This window comes from Lithobates pipiens, unplaced genomic scaffold (assembly GCF_037356315.1).
Source record: "Lithobates pipiens isolate NorthernLeopardFrog02 unplaced genomic scaffold, aLitPip1_a1.2 Scaffold_13, whole genome shotgun sequence".
NCBI lineage: Eukaryota > Metazoa > Chordata > Amphibia > Anura > Ranidae > Lithobates > Lithobates pipiens.
This window is the reverse complement of record NW_027507718.1, coordinates 538,453,066-538,472,799: the sequence shown is the minus strand read 5'-3', so window position 1 is coordinate 538,472,799 and position 19,734 is coordinate 538,453,066. Positions and strand designations below refer to the sequence as shown.

General features: G+C 48.4%; 2 protein-coding genes across 12 annotated transcripts in view; both read right to left on the bottom strand.

Moving 5' to 3' along the window:
• LOXL3 (lysyl oxidase like 3) overlaps positions 1-19,734 on the bottom strand; it is a 105,665-nt gene that overhangs the window by 28,713 nt on the left and 57,218 nt on the right. For 5 of the 11 annotated variants that reach the window (XM_077478247.1, XM_077478250.1, XM_077478249.1 and 2 more), the window contains 6 exons: positions 18,601-18,660; positions 15,614-15,664; positions 4,794-5,028; positions 4,526-4,706; positions 3,882-4,036; positions 1,797-1,964 (listed from right to left, as the gene is read on the bottom strand). In XM_077478247.1, coding sequence (XP_077334373.1) covers positions 1,797-1,964; positions 3,882-4,036; positions 4,526-4,706; positions 4,794-5,028; positions 15,614-15,664; positions 18,601-18,660 — 850 coding nt within the window. The remainder of the gene's footprint in view (positions 1-1,796; positions 1,965-3,881; positions 4,037-4,525; positions 4,707-4,793; positions 5,029-15,613; positions 15,665-18,600; positions 18,661-19,734) is intronic. The other 6 variants (XM_077478251.1, XM_077478253.1, XM_077478256.1 and 3 more) reach the window with 3 other exon arrangements.
• LOC143975749 (uncharacterized) lies at positions 15,675-18,586 on the bottom strand. Its single transcript, XM_077478262.1, has one exon. It carries the CDS (start codon positions 17,401-17,403, stop codon positions 16,213-16,215), a length of 1,191 nt encoding a protein of 396 aa, XP_077334388.1. The 5' UTR covers positions 17,404-18,586; the 3' UTR covers positions 15,675-16,212.

Genomic DNA, 19,734 nt, shown 5'->3' with positions numbered 1-19,734 from the left:
TGGTGCCCCATGGACCTTAGATGGTCATATTGTGTGGTGTCTGCTGGTGCCCCATGGACCTTAGATGGTCATATTGTGTGGTGTCTGCTGGTGCCCCATGGACATTAGATGGCTGTATTGTGTGGTGTCTACTGGTGCCTCATTGATATCAGATAGTCATTATGTGTGGTGTCTGTTGATGCCCCGTGGAACTTAGATAGTCATATTGCATGGTGTCTGTTGATGCCCCATGGACCTTAGCTAGTCATATTATGTATGTTGGTGCCCCATGAACCTTAGCTAGTCATATTGCATGGTGTCTGTTTGTGCCCCATGGACCATAGCTGGTCATATTGCCTGGTGTCTGTTGGTGCCCCATGGACATTAGAGACATTAGATGGCTGTATTGTGTGGTGTCTACTGGTGCCCAATTGGCATCATATAGTCATATTGTGTGGTGTCTGTTGTTACCCCATAGACATTAGATTGTTGTATTGTGTGGTGTCTGCTGGTGCCCCATGGACATTGGATAGTCATATTGTGTGGTGTCTGCTGGTGCCTCATTGACATCAGATCATCATATTGCCTGGTGTCTGTTGGTGCCCCATGGACAGTAGATGGCTGTATTGTGTGGTGTCTACTGGTGCCCAATTGGCATCATATAGTCATATTGTGTGGTGTCTGTACCTTAGTTAGTCATATTGCATGGTGTCTGTTGTTACCCCATAGACATTAGATGGCTGTATTGTGTGGTGTCTGCTGGTGCCCCATTGATATCAGATGGTCATAATGTGTGGTGTCTGCTGATGCCCCGTGGACCTTAGACGGTCATATTGCATGGTGTCTGTTGTTACCCCATAGACATTAGATTGTTGTATTGTGTGGTGTCTGCTGATGCCCCGTGGACCTTAGACGGTCATATTGCGTGGTGTCTGTTGATACCCCATTGAACATTAGATTGTTGTATTGTGTGGTGTCTGCTGGTGCCCCATGAATAGTTGACGGTTGTATTATTTGATGTTTGCTGCAACAAGAAAAAAAGGTCCTCATCTGTGAGGAATGAGGCAACAAGGAGGAGCCGGTCCCGTATGAAAGCTCATCCGTTTTCTTCCCAAAGTTCTCTAATGTTGGTATTTTATAACTCCATATTTATGAGGGGAGTCCGAGGCCTCCTTTAAGGAGAACATTTCCATTCCTTGCATTGACAAGTGTTCTTATAACAGGACTCTGTTGTGGAAGATTCCACATACAATGGCCAGAACCAAACACTGTACATTGCTTCTGTGTGCGGCCATAGTCCTTGGTTTGGTGTCTCTCGATTCCCAGTCTATTGTCAGCGTATTGGGGATGAATTCTGGAATGAAGGGGAGCGATCTGTCTTTATTTCATCATTTATATACCATCTGCTTCCATCTCGAGGATCTATACCTCCATTGGGGGGGGGTTCTGGGGCGAGTGCTAACCTTCATGGTATATAAAAGTGAACACATAGCTGAGGGTGAGAAGAGCAGCACTGAGAGGTGAGGTTAGTAATCCCAGCCACCAACAATCAGCTGTAAGAAGAGCCATATATCTGTATCAGCGGGGGTCTTACCATAATATTTTATCTATTTTCTTAGACCCCCCCCCCCATTATTCCCTCTGAGGATTCCACAAATGTTATTCCTATGTAATGCTTCCTCTAGTCCTACATACGGGTCCCTCTTGAATTCTGCTCAGTGCTATGCATGCATCCTGGAATTGCCTGCTATCCCACTTTTGCTGGTTTTGGCACCCCCTATAGTTCTTTATCTCCAGGACCCCCCGATTCTACGTACCTGCAGTGCACTGCTGACGAATCCGAGACCCAACTGCTGGCAGACAACATTGGCCTCTCTACTTCCCCAGCCTTCTCCACACACCAGGCCCCAGCGTTCTTGTCCTCGAGGTCCCCATAACACCTCCACCCGCCCCTCATGCTGGGATCTGCCCCCGTGCAGGCGGATCTGGGAGTTGAGATAGAAGGAGCTACAGTGAAAAGAATTATGCTTTGGCACATATGAGTCCGGCCTTTTCTCACACAACATAGAGAAGATGTTCTCCGGACTCCCAGACCGATCTGAAAATGACGATTGTAGATGTAGAATGAAGATCGCTCTGGAGTCTCGCATTCGTCTCACCCGCCCATCGTTCCCCTAAAGATTTTATTCACCTGACCAAATAAGTTGGCCATAGAGACCTGGTATGACACATGACATATGAGCCAAGTATGGCCTGCCAACTGATAGTGCTGGAGACCGCTCTGCTGGACCAGTGTTGGGGGTCTGAAGAACCATTCCTACCAACCAAATCTTCATTCACAAAAGAAAAAGATGACACTGGAGACACGGACACGCTTCTTCCGTGCAGAGAAAACGTCCAATCAGAGACACGGATCAGGATAATCACCCTGGCTGCCTTTTACAGATCTTACTCTCTGTACTCTTTGGTCAGAAAACCGTAAAATTGCTGCCCCCTAGAGGAGGTTGTGGAGGGATTCACTGCTTCTCCAGAAAACCTTCACATGTCCCACAACACGTCACTCCACTCCATCCACAATGCCATACTCTTCTGAAGACTCTTCTCTCTCCACATCTCCAGAAAACCTTCACATGTCCCACAACACATCACTCCACTCCATCCACAATACCATACTCGTCTGAAGACTCTTCTCTCTCCGCATCTCCAGAAATCTCTCACACGTTCCACCTCACATCACTCCATATATTCTACTCAGTCCACAACACCATACTCTTCTGAAGACTCTTCTCTTCCATACCTTCAGAAATCTCTCACACGTTCCACCTCACATCACTCAATATATTCTACTCCATCCACAACACCATACTCTTCTGAAGACTCTTCCTTCTCTTCCATATCACCAGAAAACCATCACGTTTCCCACAAAACATCACTCTATATATTCCACTCCATCCACAATCCCATACTCTTCTGAAGACTCTTCTCTCTCCGCATCTCCAGAAAACTCTATCATGTCCCACAACACATCACTCCACTCCATCCACAACACCATACTCTTCTGAAGACTCTTCTCTCTCCACACCTCCAGAAAACTCTCACACGTTCCACCTCACATACCTCCATATATTCCACTCCAACTACAACACCATACTCTTCTGAAGACTCTTCTCTTCCATATCTCCAGAAAACTCTCACACGTTCCACCTCACATCACTCCATATATTCCACTCCATCCACAACACCATACTCTTCTGAAGACTCTTCTCTCTCCACACCTCCAGAAAACTCTCACACGTTCCACCTCACATCACTCCATATATTCCACTCCAACCACAATACCATACTCTTCTGAAAAATCTTCCATGTCTTCCACATCTCCAGAAAATCCTCACATGTCCCATCTCACATTACTCAATATTTCCACTCCATCCACAATGCCATACTCTTCTAAAGACTATTCACTCTCCTCCACATCTCCAGAAAACCCTCACATGTCCCACAACACATCACTCCATATATTCCACTCCATCCACAATACCATACTCTTCTGAAGACTCTTCCTTTTCCTCCACATTTCCAGAAAACCCTCACATGCCCCACCTCACGTCACTCAATATATTCCACTTCATCCAAAATCCCATACTCTTCTGAAGACTCTTCCTTCTCTTACATATCTCCAGAAAACCCTCACATGTCCCACAACACATCACTCCATATATTCCACTCCATCCAATATACCATACTCTTCTGAAGAATGTTCCTTCTCTTCCCATCCACACATTAGTCCACAGATTCTTCCCTCTTCTCTGTCTCTCCCACAATGTCCCACAATCACAATCCATGCAATAATCAGAACTTGACATGTGTGATAATCTTATAGAGGAAAGTATGGCGTTACTGACCGTGTTTTCATACCCCATGTATGGAATGTTGCACTTGACGGAGGCGTCCTCACTGTGTTTGCAGTCCTCCTGTGTGATGTTCTTGTACTGGCAGTCAAAGAGGGAGTCTTCTTTGCCCGTACATCGCACTTCGCTCATGTGGATCTGACCCATGCCTGTGACAGAAGTATGATTTGTCAATGGATTCTAGATAACACTCCTCCGTGAACTTCAGAAAAGTGCACTGATATGTTTTGAACTTGTCAAACTAACCAGATAATGAAAGAAACATTGACTAAATATATTTATATAATGTTAGATTGCCAAAAACGCAAGCTGTGATTGGACAGTTGGATAAATGGCCCTCTATTTGGGTGGCTATACAGCTGTGTATGGTAGTACCCTGTTTCCCCTAAAATAAGACCTAGTGTGATTGTCGGTGATAGCTGCAATAAAAGCCCTACCCCCCAAATAAGCCCTAGTTAAAGTCCTTGTAGGTCTTCTTTTCAGGGTAGGGCTTGTTTTTGAGGAAACAGGGTAGGGCTTATTTGGGTGGTAGGGCTTATATTGCAGCCATCACCGACAATCAGGCTAGGTCTTATTTTAGGGGAAACAGGGTACCTACATTCGGTAATGTCTAATTTCAGATCCTCTCGGTCTCTCACCTTGCCCCATTCGCGCCCCTGTTAAAGCCTCCTTGGCACTTCCAAAGCCCAGCTGTCTACACACCACACTGGCAGCCTGTACATCCCAACGGTCATCGCACACTGTTCCCCATTCTCCCTTCTTTAAGATTTCCACTCGGCCTTCTCCTGGGCGAGCGCCTCCCTTCAGCCGAATGAGCTCCTGCAATGAAGAGCATGAATAAACTTGGCCGATACTCTTCACTCGGTAGATTTATGAACGCAGGTGCATTGAAGAAGAATCACTGACCTCACGTCGTTGCTGTGATACCTTCTTCTTCTTCATGGCGGCCTGGGCTGGAGCTCCATGACCCACAAAGGCCGGTCCAACCGTACAGCTTATCACAACCGGCGATCCATCTTGACAGCTGTCTGTACTGTTCACTTTGTAGAACTCCAAGGGACATAGAGAAAGGTGAACTTCAGTGCCGCCACATTTCACTGAGTGCATGCGAAAAGATGGCTTCTGCCTCTCTAGGTACAACCTGTGTAAGAGAAGAAGAGCAGACAACTGACAATGTGCAAATGATGGGACAATCCAAAGCAGGCGAAGCTTCTCCCTAATTAACACAAGTGCACCACGGACTGCGTGCCACAAAGTAGAATGGCAGTAAATAAGCTGTAGAGGCAACAGTCGGGTTCGTTTCTTGGAAGAAACTGAAGTGACAACCAAGGCAAGATACAAGCAAGATAAACAAAGTTGTCATCCTGACATGGGGGGCCCTGAGGGGCCCATACACTTCCTTCAACACACAGATATGAATAATATAAGGCGTCCACTGTGTATAACAAGGCCATCCATGATGAAGGCTGATGTCCGAGCGAGACAAACTGGAGGACTCGGAGACTGTGGATTTCTGGTAGGGAAGATGTGTTTAATGTGGAAGAAAGAAGAAGCAGCAGGAAGAATTGCCTTACTTTCCAAAGTCAAAATCAGAGTCTCCAGTCACAACGACATCTCATGAGGCTGAACTACGAACTTGTTAAAGGACCATGTCCAAGGCTTCACTCCCACAAATATGGACATCGCCCGCCCTGAAATGAACTACGGACTCATTGCGGGTCATTCCTGAGACCGACTCCCACAAATATGGACATCGCCCGCCCTGAAATGAACTACGGACTCATTGCGGGTCATTCCTGAGACCGACTCCCACAAATATGGACATCGCCCGCCCTGAAATGAACTACGGACTCATTGCGGGTCATTCCTGAGACCGACTCCCACAAATATGGACATCACCCGCCCTGAAATGAACTACGGACTCATTGCGGGTCATTCCTGAGACCGACTCCCACAAATATGGACATCGCCAGCCCTGGAATGAACTACGGACTCATTGCGGGTCATTCCTGAGACCGACTCCCACAAATATGGACATCGCCCGCCCTGAAATGAACTACGGACTCATTGCGGGTCATTCCTGAGACCGACTCCCACAAATATGGACATCGCCAGCCCTGGAATGAACTACGGACTCATTGCGGGTCATTCCTGAGACCGACTCCCACAAATATGGACATCGCCCGCCCTGAAATGAACTACGGACTCATTGCGGGTCATTCCTGAGACCGACTCCCACAAATATGGACATAGCCCACCCAGGAATTAAACTAAACTACGGACTCATTGCGGGTCATTCCTGAGACCGACTCCCACAAATATGGACATCGCCCGCCCTGAAATGAACTACGGACTCATTGCGGGTCATTCCTGAGACCGACTCCCACAAATATGGACATCGCCCGCCCTGAAATGAACTACGGACTCATTGCGGGTCATTCCTGAGACCGACTCCCACAAATATGGACATCGCCCGCCCTGAAATGAACTACGGACTCATTGCGGGTCATTCCTGAGACCGACTCCCACAAATATGGACATAGCCCACCCAGGAATTAAACTAAACTACGGACTCATTGAGGGTCACGTCCAGATAACGGACCTCATAAATAAAAACATCACCAGCCCTAAAATGAAACTGAGCTGCAAACTCTTCAAGGGTCATGTTTGAGAACTCACCACAACAAGTATGGACATCACCCGCCCTGAAATGAACTACGGACTCATTGAGGGTCATGCCTGAGACCTGACTTTGACACGTATAGCTGTAACCAGCCCTGAAACCAAACTGAACTATAGACTCCTGTCCAGATAACCGACTTGATAATTATGAACCTCACGAGCCTTGAAATGAAGCTTGAGGGTCATTCCTGAGACCTGACTTCGACAAGTATGGACAACACCAGCCCTGAAATTAAACTAAACTGCTGACTTGTTAAGGGTCATGTCTGAGATTTGACCTCTACAGGCGCAGACATCCTGAGGGCCCAATACAATGCAAACCGATAACCTTCCTCCAATGGAGGCAAATTGTGATGAGATACATGAGATGTTATAGAAGGATCCCTTCATCCAGGGGAATAGCTAGAACCTTCAGGGCCCGGGGTCCTTTTACTCTTGTTATAGGACCCTTTATTACAGTCTGGCAGCGGGACTCTTTCACATGTTCTGCAGCGGGCCCCCTTCTTGCTGCCTTGGGGCCCCCCACAGTGGCAAAACACCAGGGCCCGGTCGCCAGTGCGACCTTTGTGGTAGTTCTGCCACCGGTGTCAGTCGTTTTTTATTTTGTTTGACCAGCCTTACCATCATGTCCATTGAGGCTTCAGAGAAGACAGTCTACATATACATTATACATTTTTTACATTCAACGTGCCGATTCCCCATCAACACTGAGTGAGGGGATCCCTCCCGCGGAGCCATTGTATTCTGACAGCGAGGAGGGTTCCCCACCGTCAGAATACCTTGATCGGTGCTGGTGGCTCTGATCAAGCAAAAAAAAAAAAAGAACCAGACAGGTTGGTTATACAGAGAGTTTGACTTGTGTACAACCATCCTGCCCATAGATAGATTGAAAATAGACCGCTCCCTATCCAGGTCCTAAAATCACTCTGACATGTCCATTGAGGCCTCACAGAAGATGGTCTAAGTCTTAAATCCACAGTCAGATGTCCACTGAAGACTTGAAGAAAACAGTCTTAGTCCTGAATCCACACTCAGATGTCCATTGAGATCTCAGAGGAGACAATCCAAGTCCTGAAGCCACACTCAGATGTCCATTGAGATCTCAGAAGAGACAATCCAAGTCCTGAAGCCACACTCAGATGTCCATTGAGATCTCAGAGGAGACCATCCAAGTCCTGAAGCCACACTCAGATGTCCATTGAGATCTCAGAAGAGACAATCCAAGTCCTGAAGCCACACTCAGATGTCCATTGAGATCTCAGAGGAGACAATCCAAGTTGTGAAGCCACACTCAGATGTCCATTGAGATCTCAGAAGAGACAATCCAAGTCCTGAAGCCACACTCAGATGTCCATTGAGATCTCAGAGGAGACAATCCAAGTTGTGAAGCCACACTCAGATGTCCATTGAGATCTCAGAGGAGACAATCCAAGTCCTGAAGCCACACTCAGATGTCCATTGAGATCTCAGAGGAGACAATCCAAGTTGTGAAGCCACACTCAGATGTCCATTGAGATCTCAGAGGAGACAATCCAAGTCCTGAAGCCACACTCAGATGTCCATTGAGATCTCAGAGGAGACAATCCAAGTCCTGAAGCCACACTCAGATGTCCATTGAGATCTCAGAGGAGACAATCCAAGTCCTGAAGCCACACTCAGATGTCCATTGAGATCTCAGAGGAGACAATCCAAGTTGTGAAGCCACACTCAGATGTCCGTTGAGATCTCAGAAGAGACAATCCAAGTCCTGAAGCCACACTCAGATGTCCATTGAGATCTCAGAGGAGACGATCCAAGTCCTGAAGCCACACTCAGATGTCCATTGAGATCTCAGAGGAGACAATCCAAGTCCTGAAGCCACACTCAGATGTCCATTGAGATCTCAGAGGAGACAATCCAAGTCTTGAAGCCACACTCAGATGTCCATTGAGATCTCAGAGGAGACAATCCAAGTTGTGAAGCCACACTCAGATGTCCATTGAGATCTCAGAGGAGACGATCCAAGTCCTGAAGCCACACTCAGATGTCCATTGAGATCTCAGAGGAGACAATCCAAGTCCTGAAGCCACACTCAGATGTCCATTGAGATCTCAGAAGAGACAATCCAAGTCCTGAAGCCACACTCAGATGTCCATTGAGATCTCAGAAGAGACAATCCAAGTCCTGAAGCCACACTCAGATGTCCATTGAGATCTCAGAGGAGACGATCCAAGTCCTGAAGCCACACTCAGATGTCAGTTGAGATCTCAGAAGAGACAATCCAAGTCCTGAAGCCACACTCAGATGTCCATTGAGATCTCAGAGGAGACGATCCAAGTCCTGAAGCCACACTCAGATGTCCATTGAGATCTCAGAGGAGACAATCCAAGTCCTGAATCCACACTCAGATGTCTATTGAGATCTCAGAAGAGACAATCCAAGTCCTGAAGCCACACTCAGATGTCCATTGAGATCTCAGAAGAGACAATCCAAGTCCTGAAGCCACACTCAGATGTCCATTGAGATCTCAGAGGAGACAATCCAAGTTGTGAAGCCACACTCAGATGTCCATTGAGATCTCAGAGGAGACAATCCAAGTTGTGAAGCCACACTCAGATGTCCATTGAGATCTCAGAGGAGACGATCCAAGTCCTGAAGCCACACTCAGATGTCCATTGAGATCTCAGAGGAGACAATCCAAGTCCTGAAGCCACACTCAGATGTCCATTGAGATCTCAGAGGAGACAATCCAAGTCCTGAAGCCACACTCAGATGTCCATTGAGATCTCAGAAGAGACAATCCAAGTCCTGAAGCCACACTCAGATGTCTATTGAGATCTCAGAAGAGACAATCCAAGTCCTGAAGCCACACTCAGATGTCCATTGAGATCTCAGAAGAGACAATCCAAGTCCTGAAGCCACACTCAGATGTCCATTGAGATCTCAGAGGAGACAATCCAAGTTGTGAAGCCACACTCAGATGTCCATTGAGATCTCAGAGGAGACCATCCAAGTTGTGAAGCCACAATCAGATGTCCATTGAGATCTCAGAAGAGACAATCCAAGTCCTGAAGCCACACTCAGATGTCCATTGAGATCTCAGAGGAGACAATCCAAGTTGTGAAGCCACACTCAGATGTCCATTGAGATCTCAGAGGAGACGATCCAAGTCCTGAAGCCACACTCAGATGTCCATTGAGATCTCAGAAGAGACAATCCAAGTCCTGAAGCCACACTCAGATGTCCATAGAGATCTCAGAAGAGACAATCCAAGTCCTGAAGCCACACTCAGTTGTCCATTGAGATCTCAGAAGAGACAATCCAAGTCCTGTAGCCACACTCAGATGTCCATTGAGATCTCAGAGGAGGCAATCCAAGTCCTGAAGCCACACTCAGATGTCCATTGAGATCTCAGAGGAGACAATCCAAGTCCTGAATACAAACTCAAATGTCCATTGAGATCTCAGAGGAGACAATCCAAGTCCTGAAGCCACACTCAGTTGTCCATTGAGATCTCAGAAGAGACAATCCAAGTCCTGTAGCCACACTCAGATGTCCATTGAGATCTCAGAGGAGACAATCCAAGTCCTGAAGCCACACTCAGATGTCCATTGAGATCTCAGAAGAGACAATCCAAGTCCTGAAGCCACACTCAGATGTCCATTGAGATCTCAGAGGAGACATTCCAAGTCCTGAATCCAAACTCAGATGTCCATTGAGATCTCAGAGGAGACAATCCAAGTCCTGAAGCCACACTCAGATGTCCATTGAGATCTCAGAGGAGACAATCCAAGTCCTGAAGCCACACTCAGATGTCCATTGAGATCTCAGAAGAGACAATCCAAGTCCTGAAGCCACACTCCGATGTCTATTGAGATCTCAGAAGAGACAATCCAAGTCCTGAAGCCACACTCAGATGTCCATTGAGATCTCAGAAGAGACAATCCAAGTCCTGAAGCCACACTCAGATGTCCATTGAGATCTCAGAGGAGACATTCCAAGTCCTGAATCCAAACTCAGATGTCCATTGAGATCTCAGAGGAGACAATCCAAGTCCTGAAGCCACACTCAGATGTCCATTGAGATCTCAGAAGAGACAATCCAAGTCCTGAAGCCACACTCCGATGTCTATTGAGATCTCAGAAGAGACAATCCAAGTCCTGAAGCCACACTCAGATGTCCATTGAGATCTCAGAAGAGACAATCCAAGTCCTGAAGCCACACTCAGATGTCCATTGAGATCTCAGAGGAGACCATCCAAGTTGTGAAGCCACACTCAGATGTCCATTGAGATCTCAGAAGAGACAATCCAAGTCCTGAAGCCACACTCAGATGTCCATTGAGATCTCAGAGGAGACAATCCAAGTTGTGAAGCCACACTCAGATGTCCATTGAGATCTCAGAGGAGACGATCCAAGTCCTGAAGCCACACTCAGATGTCCATTGAGATCTCAGAAGAGACAATCCAAGTCCTGAAGCCACACTCAGATGTCCATAGAGATCTCAGAAGAGACAATCCAAGTCCTGAAGCCACACTCAGTTGTCCATTGAGATCTCAGAAGAGACAATCCAAGTCCTGTAGCCACACTCAGATGTCCATTGAGATCTCAGAGGAGGCAATCCAAGTCCTGAAGCCACACTCAGATGTCCATTGAGATCTCAGAGGAGACAATCCAAGTCCTGAATACAAACTCAAATGTCCATTGAGATCTCAGAGGAGACAATCCAAGTCCTGAAGCCACACTCAGTTGTCCATTGAGATCTCAGAAGAGACAATCCAAGTCCTGAAGCCACACTCAGATGTCCATTGAGATCTCAGAAGAGACAATCCAAGTCCTGAAGCCACACTCAGATGTCCATTGAGATCTCAGAGGAGACATTCCAAGTCCTGAATCCAAACTCAGATGTCCATTGAGATCTCAGAAGAGACAATCCAAGTCCTGAAGCCACACTCAGATGTCCATTGAGATCTCAGAGGAGACATTCCAAGTCCTGAATCCAAACTCAGATGTCCATTGAGATCTCAGAGGAGACATTCCAAGTCCTGAAGCCACACTCAGATGTCCATTGAGATCTCAGAAGAGACAATCCAAGTCCTGTAGCCACACTCAGATGTCCATTGAGATCTCAGAAGAGACAATCCAAGTCCTGAAGCCACACTCAGATGTCCATTGAGATCTCAGAAGAGACAATCCAAGTCCTGAAGCCACACTCAGATGTCCATTGAGATCTCAGAGGAGACATTCCAAGTCCTGAATCCAAACTCAGATGTCCATTGAGATCTCAGAGGAGACATTCCAAGTCCTGAAGCCACACTCAGATGTCCATTGAGATCTCAGAGGAGACAATCCAAGTCCTGAAGCCACACTCAGATGTCCATTGAGATCTCAGAGGAGACAATCCAAGTCCTGAAGCCACACTCAGATGTCCATTGAGATCTCAGAGGAGACAATCCAAGTCCTGAAGCCACACTCAGATGTCCATTGAGATCTCAGAGGAGACAATCCAAGTCCTGTAGCCACACTCAGATGTCCATTGAGATCTCAGAGGAGACATTCCAAGTCCTGAAGCCACACTCAGATGTCCATTGAGATCTCAGAGGAGACAATCCAAGTCTTGAAGCCACACTCAGATGTCAACTGAGTCCTCACAGAGGACAGTCCATGTCCTGGAGGAGGAAGACACCATGTTGACCTCACATATACAGGAGGAATCAGCAGTGAGCCGATTACAGGAGCAGGGAACAACGGACAATCTTCTCTGCTCACAGTACCATTGCCGTGGTTGCAAGGAAGAGAACTTCTATATTTAGTTGTTATGAAAATTTCTGACTGCTGCAGACGAAGATTAAAACATAATTTCAATCACATTCAATTAGAAAAATGCAGATAATTTACAATAATCCCTCCATGAGAGAAAGATGGAAGCTGCTATTGTGGATCTACTTCAAGAAACACCAACTGCCTGGCTCTATGCGGCTCTTCTGACTTCACTACTTACCAGGTGACCAACCAAGAACAAGTATGTAGGTGAGTAAAGTCCTGATCTGTGTTCTGGTTTCGAGTGTGGGAAGCCAGAGGATGGGCATGGCAGCCAGTAACAAGCAGGTTCAGAAGAGAGGCTCACAATGTCAGCTGTCATGTTTCCCCCATGCTGGCTATAGGTCATGCCAAACCTTTACATTCTTTAGTTTTGGATGGAGTTGGGAAGGATGGAACCCCCGTCTTATGTTAGTGAGATTTCACCTCACTTCCTGTCTAGGTGACAACACTTTCATCAGACAGGAAGTGAGGGAAATCTACAACTAGAACACAGAGGAAATAAAATGCTGACAGGGGTTCTAATCTTTCCCTACTCTACAAAGGAAAAGAAGAACTCTTCCTGTTGGAGCGTTTCCCTCACTTTTTGTCTGGGAAATCGTTGTCACCAGGACAGAAAATGAGCCGGAATCCCACTGATGGAGCCCCAGATGGCAGGGAAATTCTAACAAACATTCTAATCTTTCCCCATTCCATCCAAAACTATAAAAAAATGGTATTGGCTGGACCTACACCCAAAATGAAGCCAGGGTTTTCTACAGTAATAATCAGTCTCTGAATACCATCCACCTCCAGGGTGACACGGATCGCCAGCCATGTACAGGACACCAACATGGGCAGCAGATGTCACATATTTACCACATGGCAGCAAGAGGCCATGCAACCACCATGGCAGCCAAGGATGACAACACAAAGAGACCAGCAGACAACATGACACCCCAGAAAACAAAAAGCCCCCCATCACATCCCACCACCAATACCACAAGGCAAACAGACCCATGACACCCCAGAAACTGCCCAAACCCCACCACATCCCACCCACAAGATCACATGACACCCCAGAAACTGCACAGCCCCAATCACATTCCACCACAAATACCGCAAGACCATCATACCCCAGAAAATAAAAAGGCCCCCATCACATCTCACCACAATACCACAAGGCCAACAGACCACATGACACCCCAGAAACTGCACATCCCCACCACATCCCACCCACAAGATCACATGACACCCCAGAAACTGCACATCCCCACCACATCCCACCCACAAGATCACATGACACCCCAGAAACTGCACAACCCCACCACATCCCACCCACAAGATCACATGACACCCCAGAAACTGCACATCCCCACCACATCCCACCCACAAGATCACATGACACCCCAGAAACTGCACATCCCCACCACATCCCACCCACAAGATCACATGACACCCCAGAAACTGCACAACCCCACCACATCCCACCCACAAGATCACGTGACACCCCAGAAACTACACAGCCCCAATCACATTCCACCACAAATACCGCAAGGCCATCATCCCACACGACAGACCAGAAAAATAAAAAGCCGCCCCAATCACATACCACCAAAAATACCGCAAGGCCATCATACCACATGACATCCCAGAAAATAAAAAGCCCCCCTAAACCACATCTCGCCACCAATACCACAAGGCCAACCGCCCACATGACTCTCCAGTAGCTTCACTGCCACCACCACATACCAAAAAAATACCGCAACGTCATCATACCACATGACACCGCAGAAATTGCAAAGCCCCCACCACATCCCAGCCCAACACCACAAAGTCAACAGACCACATAACACCCCAGAAACTGCACAACTTATACCACGCAGTACCACTAACAGCACAACACCAGCAGACAACATGACACCCCAGAGAAGGTCCAGAGAAGTCCCACCATATTCTCACACCAATACCACAAGGCAAGTAGACCACAACACACGAGGAAACACCCAGCTTCCTGGCACTGTTATCAGTGCCAGGAAGTTTCCTTGGGTGATCAGCAAAACATCAGACACTCCGGGAACCACCCAGCCTCCCACCACATCCAGCCACCAACACAACTAGGCAAGAAGACTACATGGCTCCCCCAAAACAACCTCTCCCACAACCTCATTCAATTACTGACACCACAAGGGCAGCAGACCATATGACACCCCATAAACTGCACGTCCCCCCTCCCCCCAATTCATTACACTTCTGACACTACAAAGCAAACAGAAGGTATGATGCCCAAGAATCCACAAAGCCCCCCTAACACTCTACCACCAACACCACAAAGCAAGCAAGCCACATGACACCCCAGAAACCACCCCGTCCCCTTCACCGCCTCCCACCACCAGCATCACAAGGCAAGCAAGCCACATGACACCCCAGAAACCACCCCGTCCCCTTCACCGCCTCCCACCACCAGCATCACAAGGCAAGCAAGCCACATGACACCCCAGAAACCACCCCGTCCCCTTCACCGCCTCCCACCACCAGCATCACAAGGCAAGCAAGCCACATGACACCCCAGAAACCACCCCGTCCCCTTCACCGCCTCCCACCACCAGCATCACAAGGCAAGCAAGCCACATGACACCCCAGAAACCACCCCGTCCCCTTCACCGCCTCCCACCACCAGCATCACAAGGCAAGCAAGCCACATGACACCCCAGAAACCACCCCGTCCCCTTCACCGCCTCCCACCACCAGCATCACAAGGCAAGCAAGCCACATGACACCCCAGAAACCACCCCGTCCCCTTCACCGCCTCCCACCACCAGCATCACAAGGCAAGCAAACCACATGACACCTCAGGGAGCACCTATTTCTTGCCACCTCCCACCATCAACACCACAAAGCAAGCAAATCACATGACACCCCAGAAACCACCCCGTCCCCTTCACCGCCTCCCACCACCAGCATCACAAGGCAAGAAAACCCCATGACACCTCAGGAAGCACCTATTTCTTGCCACCTCCCACCATCAACACCACAAAGCAAGCAATTCACATGACACCCCAGGAAGCACCCTGTCCCTTGCCACCTCCCACCACCAACAGCACCACAATGTAAGCAGAACACATAGTACCCCAGGAACCACTTAGCCCCCCATTTCCCCAGAAATGACACCACAAGGACAGCAGACAAAGACAACATGACACCCCAGGTACCGGCCAGCCTCCCGCCTCATTCCACCACCACCACACAGAGGAACTGGCCTGTTACCTGTCGCCGTTCTTCGGTTCCTTCTTTTTGGGCTCTTGACTAGGAGAGGATCTGTTGGACAAATGGCATCAAATCACAATTCACCAAAGATATGACACAAGGTTGCTGCTGGATTATTTGCTGACAGATGATGATTGGTTAGGATAAAGGTTCAGGGAATGTCTCGGCCAGTCCTGAATTCTGCTTGAATTCTGTGGCTGGAGCTTTGTGTACACACAAGTTCCACATTTCCCCAACTGTAGAAGTTCTCCTCATTACTCATCCTTATACAGAACCTCACACCTGATTCCCCATCACTTGTACTGTCACCACCGGGGGGTCCACTAAGACAACAACATGCCACTTACAGAGCCCGTGGTATGAATAAAGGAGTGAGGAACCAAGTGAGGCACCTCTCCAGCAAAGAAGACCTGAGGAAGCTCTCCACCAAACACCAAGATATCATTTACTGTTCCTCACAAAGATGTGACAGAGCCCCAAAGACATCACAAACCATAGGCTGTTTATTAGTCAATACTAAATCTTTACAATGAGTCACATCTGCTGTACAACATGTTCTCTGGGAAGCCGGCTTATCGCTTAGAGGGGCTCTTCTGATGTCACTGAATTGTGTGCGGGAAGATGAAGAAGGCAGAGAAAAGCCCAGAGAAGATGTGTGAGAGCATTGAGGTTGGTAGACAAAGCAGGGAGGTTGGTGGAGAGAGCATGGAGGTCGGTGGAGAGAGCCGGGGGGTTGGTGGAGGGAGCGGAGATGTTGGTGGAGAGAGCGGGGAGATTGGTGGATAAAGCAGAGAGGTTGGGGGAGAGAGCAGGGAGGTTGGTGGAGAGAGCGGAGTGATTGGTGGAGAGAGTGGAGAGGTTGGTGGAGAGAGTGGAGAGGTTGGTGGAGAGAGCAGAGTGGTTGGTAGAGAGAGTGGAGAGGTTGGTGGAGAGAGTGGAGTGGTTGGTGGAGAGAGTGGAGAGGTTGGTGGAGAAAGCGGAGTGGTTGGTGGAGAAAGCGGAGTGGTTGGTGGAGAGAGCGGAGAGGTAGGTGGAGAGAGCGGAGAGGTAGGCGGAGAGAGCGGAGTGGCTGGTGGAGAGAGCAGGGAGGTTGGTGGAGAGAGCAGGGAGGATGGTGGAGAGAGCAGGGAGGATGGTGGAGAGAGCAGGGAGGTTGGTGGAGAGAGCAGGGAGGTTGGTGGAGAGAGCGGGGAGGTTGGTGGAGAGAGCGGAGTGGCTGGTGGAGAGAGCAGGGAGGTTGGTGGAGAGAGCAGGGAGGATGGTGGAGAGAGCAGGGAGGATGGTGGAGAGAGCAGGGAGGTTGGTGGAGAGAGCAAGGAGGATGAAGAGAGCAGAGAGGTTGATGGAGAGAGTGGGGAGGATGGTGGAGAGAGCAGGGAGGATGGTGGAGAGAGCGGGGAGGATGGTGGAGAGAGCGGGGAGGATGGTGGAGAGAGCGGGGAGGATGGTGGAGAGAGCAGGGAGGATGGTGGAGAGAGCGGGGAGGATGGTGGAGAGAGCGGGGAGGATGGTGGAGAGAGCGGGGAGGATGGTAGAGAGAGCGGGGAGGATGGTGGAGAGAGCGGGGAGGATGGTGGAGAGAGCGGGGAGGATGGTGGAGAGAGCGGGGAGGATGGTGGAGAGAGCGGGGAGGTTGGTGGAGAGAGCAAGGAGGATGAAGAGAGCGGGGAGGATGGTGGAGAGAGCGGGGAGGATGGTGGAGAGAGCAGGGAGGTTGGTGGAGAGAGCAAGGAGGATGAAGAGAGCAGAGGGGTTGGTGGAGTGTCTGGAGTTCTGGACTGTGAAATCATTTTAAGACCCCATAGCAACAAGTGAAGTGTTCATTACCCAATGGGGCAATAAGGACAGGTCTGTAGGTCCAGTGTTCATAAAATAGTCTACCAATTGGCAAATGAAGACAGGCTTGCGGGTCTGGTGTTCATCAAATAATCAACTAATTGCAAATAAGGACAGGCCTGCTGGTAAAGTTTTCATAGAATAGTCAACAAATAGTCAAATGTGGTCAGGCCTGTTGGTCTCATATTAATAAGATAGTCAACCAATGGGCAAATGAGGAGAGGCCCGTGGGTGTAGTATTTAGGATAGGCAACCAGTGAGCAAATATGGACAGCCTTTAAGTCTTATGTCCATAGGATAGTAACAAAATAGACAGCAAAGACAGGCCTGCGGGTCTAGTGTTCATAAGATAGTCAACCAATGAAAACATGAGAAGCCTGTAGGTCCAATGTCCATAAGGTAGTCAACCAACAGGAAAATGAGGAGAAGCCTGTAGGTCTAATGTCCATAAGAAAATCACCAATGGGTAAATAAGGAGAGGCCTAATGTCCATAAGATAGTCAACCAATGAAAACATGAGGAGAAGCCTGTAGGTCTAATGTCCATAAGGTAGTCACCAATGGGAAAATGAGGAGAAGCCTGTAGGTCTAATGTCCATAAGAAAATCACCAATGGGTAAATAAGGAGAGGCCTGGAGGCCTAATGTCCATAAGATAGTCAACCAATGAAAACATGAGGAGAAGCCTGTAGGTCTAATGTCCATAAGGTAGTCACCAATGGGAAAATGAGGAGAAGCCTGTAGGTCTAATGTCCATAAGAAAATCACCAATGAGAACATAAGGAGAAGCCTGTAGGTCTAGTGTCCATAAGATAGTCACCAATGGGTAAATGGTGAAAGGCGTGTTGTTGTAAGATTTAGAAGGTGGTCACCAATGGGTAGGAGATATAGCAGGACACCTCCATGTATACTGAATGAGCAGAAATAAGGAGAACAGACTGACGATAGAGATACAAAGACACAGCAGACAAGGATACACAGAGAGATCAGGACAGCAGAGATGTATAGTAAGCGATTGAAGGACGCACAGCATAGCTGTTAATGATAGAATGAATCAGGAAATCGATGCGTTTTGATAGAATAAGCAGAATAAGAAGTTTATTCTCCGTTCCTCCCGGGGAAGGTTGTCTTAGGAATAAACTCTCCCAGATACCTGGGGTTGGAAGCCACCATCTTGGGGACCCTTTTAGAAGCGGTTTGTTTCTTCACACGTCTGCAAGAGAATAACATTCAGATTAGAGAGCAGGGCGCCTGGACACGGAAGAGGACACTGAGATCAGTCATGTGGCACCGGAGATGTGAAGGTTTTACCTCAATTGGTTGGGATAGGAATGGTCTACCTTGTGATACTAGAGATATGGACTCCATACGTGTTATTACCATTTACAGGGGTGGAGAGCACACCAGAAATCTCTATCCATATACCTAATAATGAGTGAATAGGACCTCCAGAATAGCCTCAGTCCTTCTTCGATAGCTGCTGTGGGGGCCCAGAACCGAGTGCCGTGGGAGTCTAGAACAGTGTGCCATGGGAGTCTAGAACTATGTGCTGTGGGAGCCTAGAACCATGTGCTGTGGGAGCCTAAATCCGTGTGCTGTGGGAGCCTAGAACCAAGAGCTGTGGGAGCCTAGAACCATGTGCTGTGGGAGCCTAAATCCGTGTGCTGTGGGAGCCTAGAACCAAGAGCTGTGGGAGCCTTGAACCATGTGCTGTGGGAGCCTTGAACCATGTGCTGTGGGAGCCTAGAGCCATGTGCTGTGGGAGCCTTGAACCATGTGCTGTAGGAGCCTAGAACCACGTGCTGCGAGATTCTGCCCTTCCACCTCCCTGAGGGATGACAGAGGAGGAGAAGGTTTTCCTTGGACTGGGAGGTCCACAGCTTCCCATAAGTTTCAGTGGTGGAGGTGGTGATCGGGAACCATGGAGGACATCTTTGTGCTCATGGTGCACTCTGGAATTTGTGGGGTGCATTATGGGACCTTTATAATTCAGGAGGATTAGAATATTGTGGGGGAACACTGTCTGCACCCTGGAACATGACTTTTAAAGGGGAGTTATTATCACTGTATGACCAAGCAGCACAATATGACTAATGAGAGCCCAGAGGTGGCCATCACAGGTCCCTACAGTGTTCTCCAGTGACGGAGCACATTGAGGAGTGAAGGTATCATGTGTCTTTGCCCAAATGAAATCCCATCCAGCTATAGGAAGTCTGGTAGAAGATGTCTCATCGGAGCTTTTCCATCACTTCCAGGTACATATACCGGGTTTATCCCTTTGTGTGTT

Excerpts from the sequence above, each read along its gene's own strand:
- LOC143975749 (XM_077478262.1), bottom strand. The coding sequence starts at position 17,403 with ATGATTTCACAGTCCAGAACTCCAGACACTCCACCAACCCCTCTGCTC.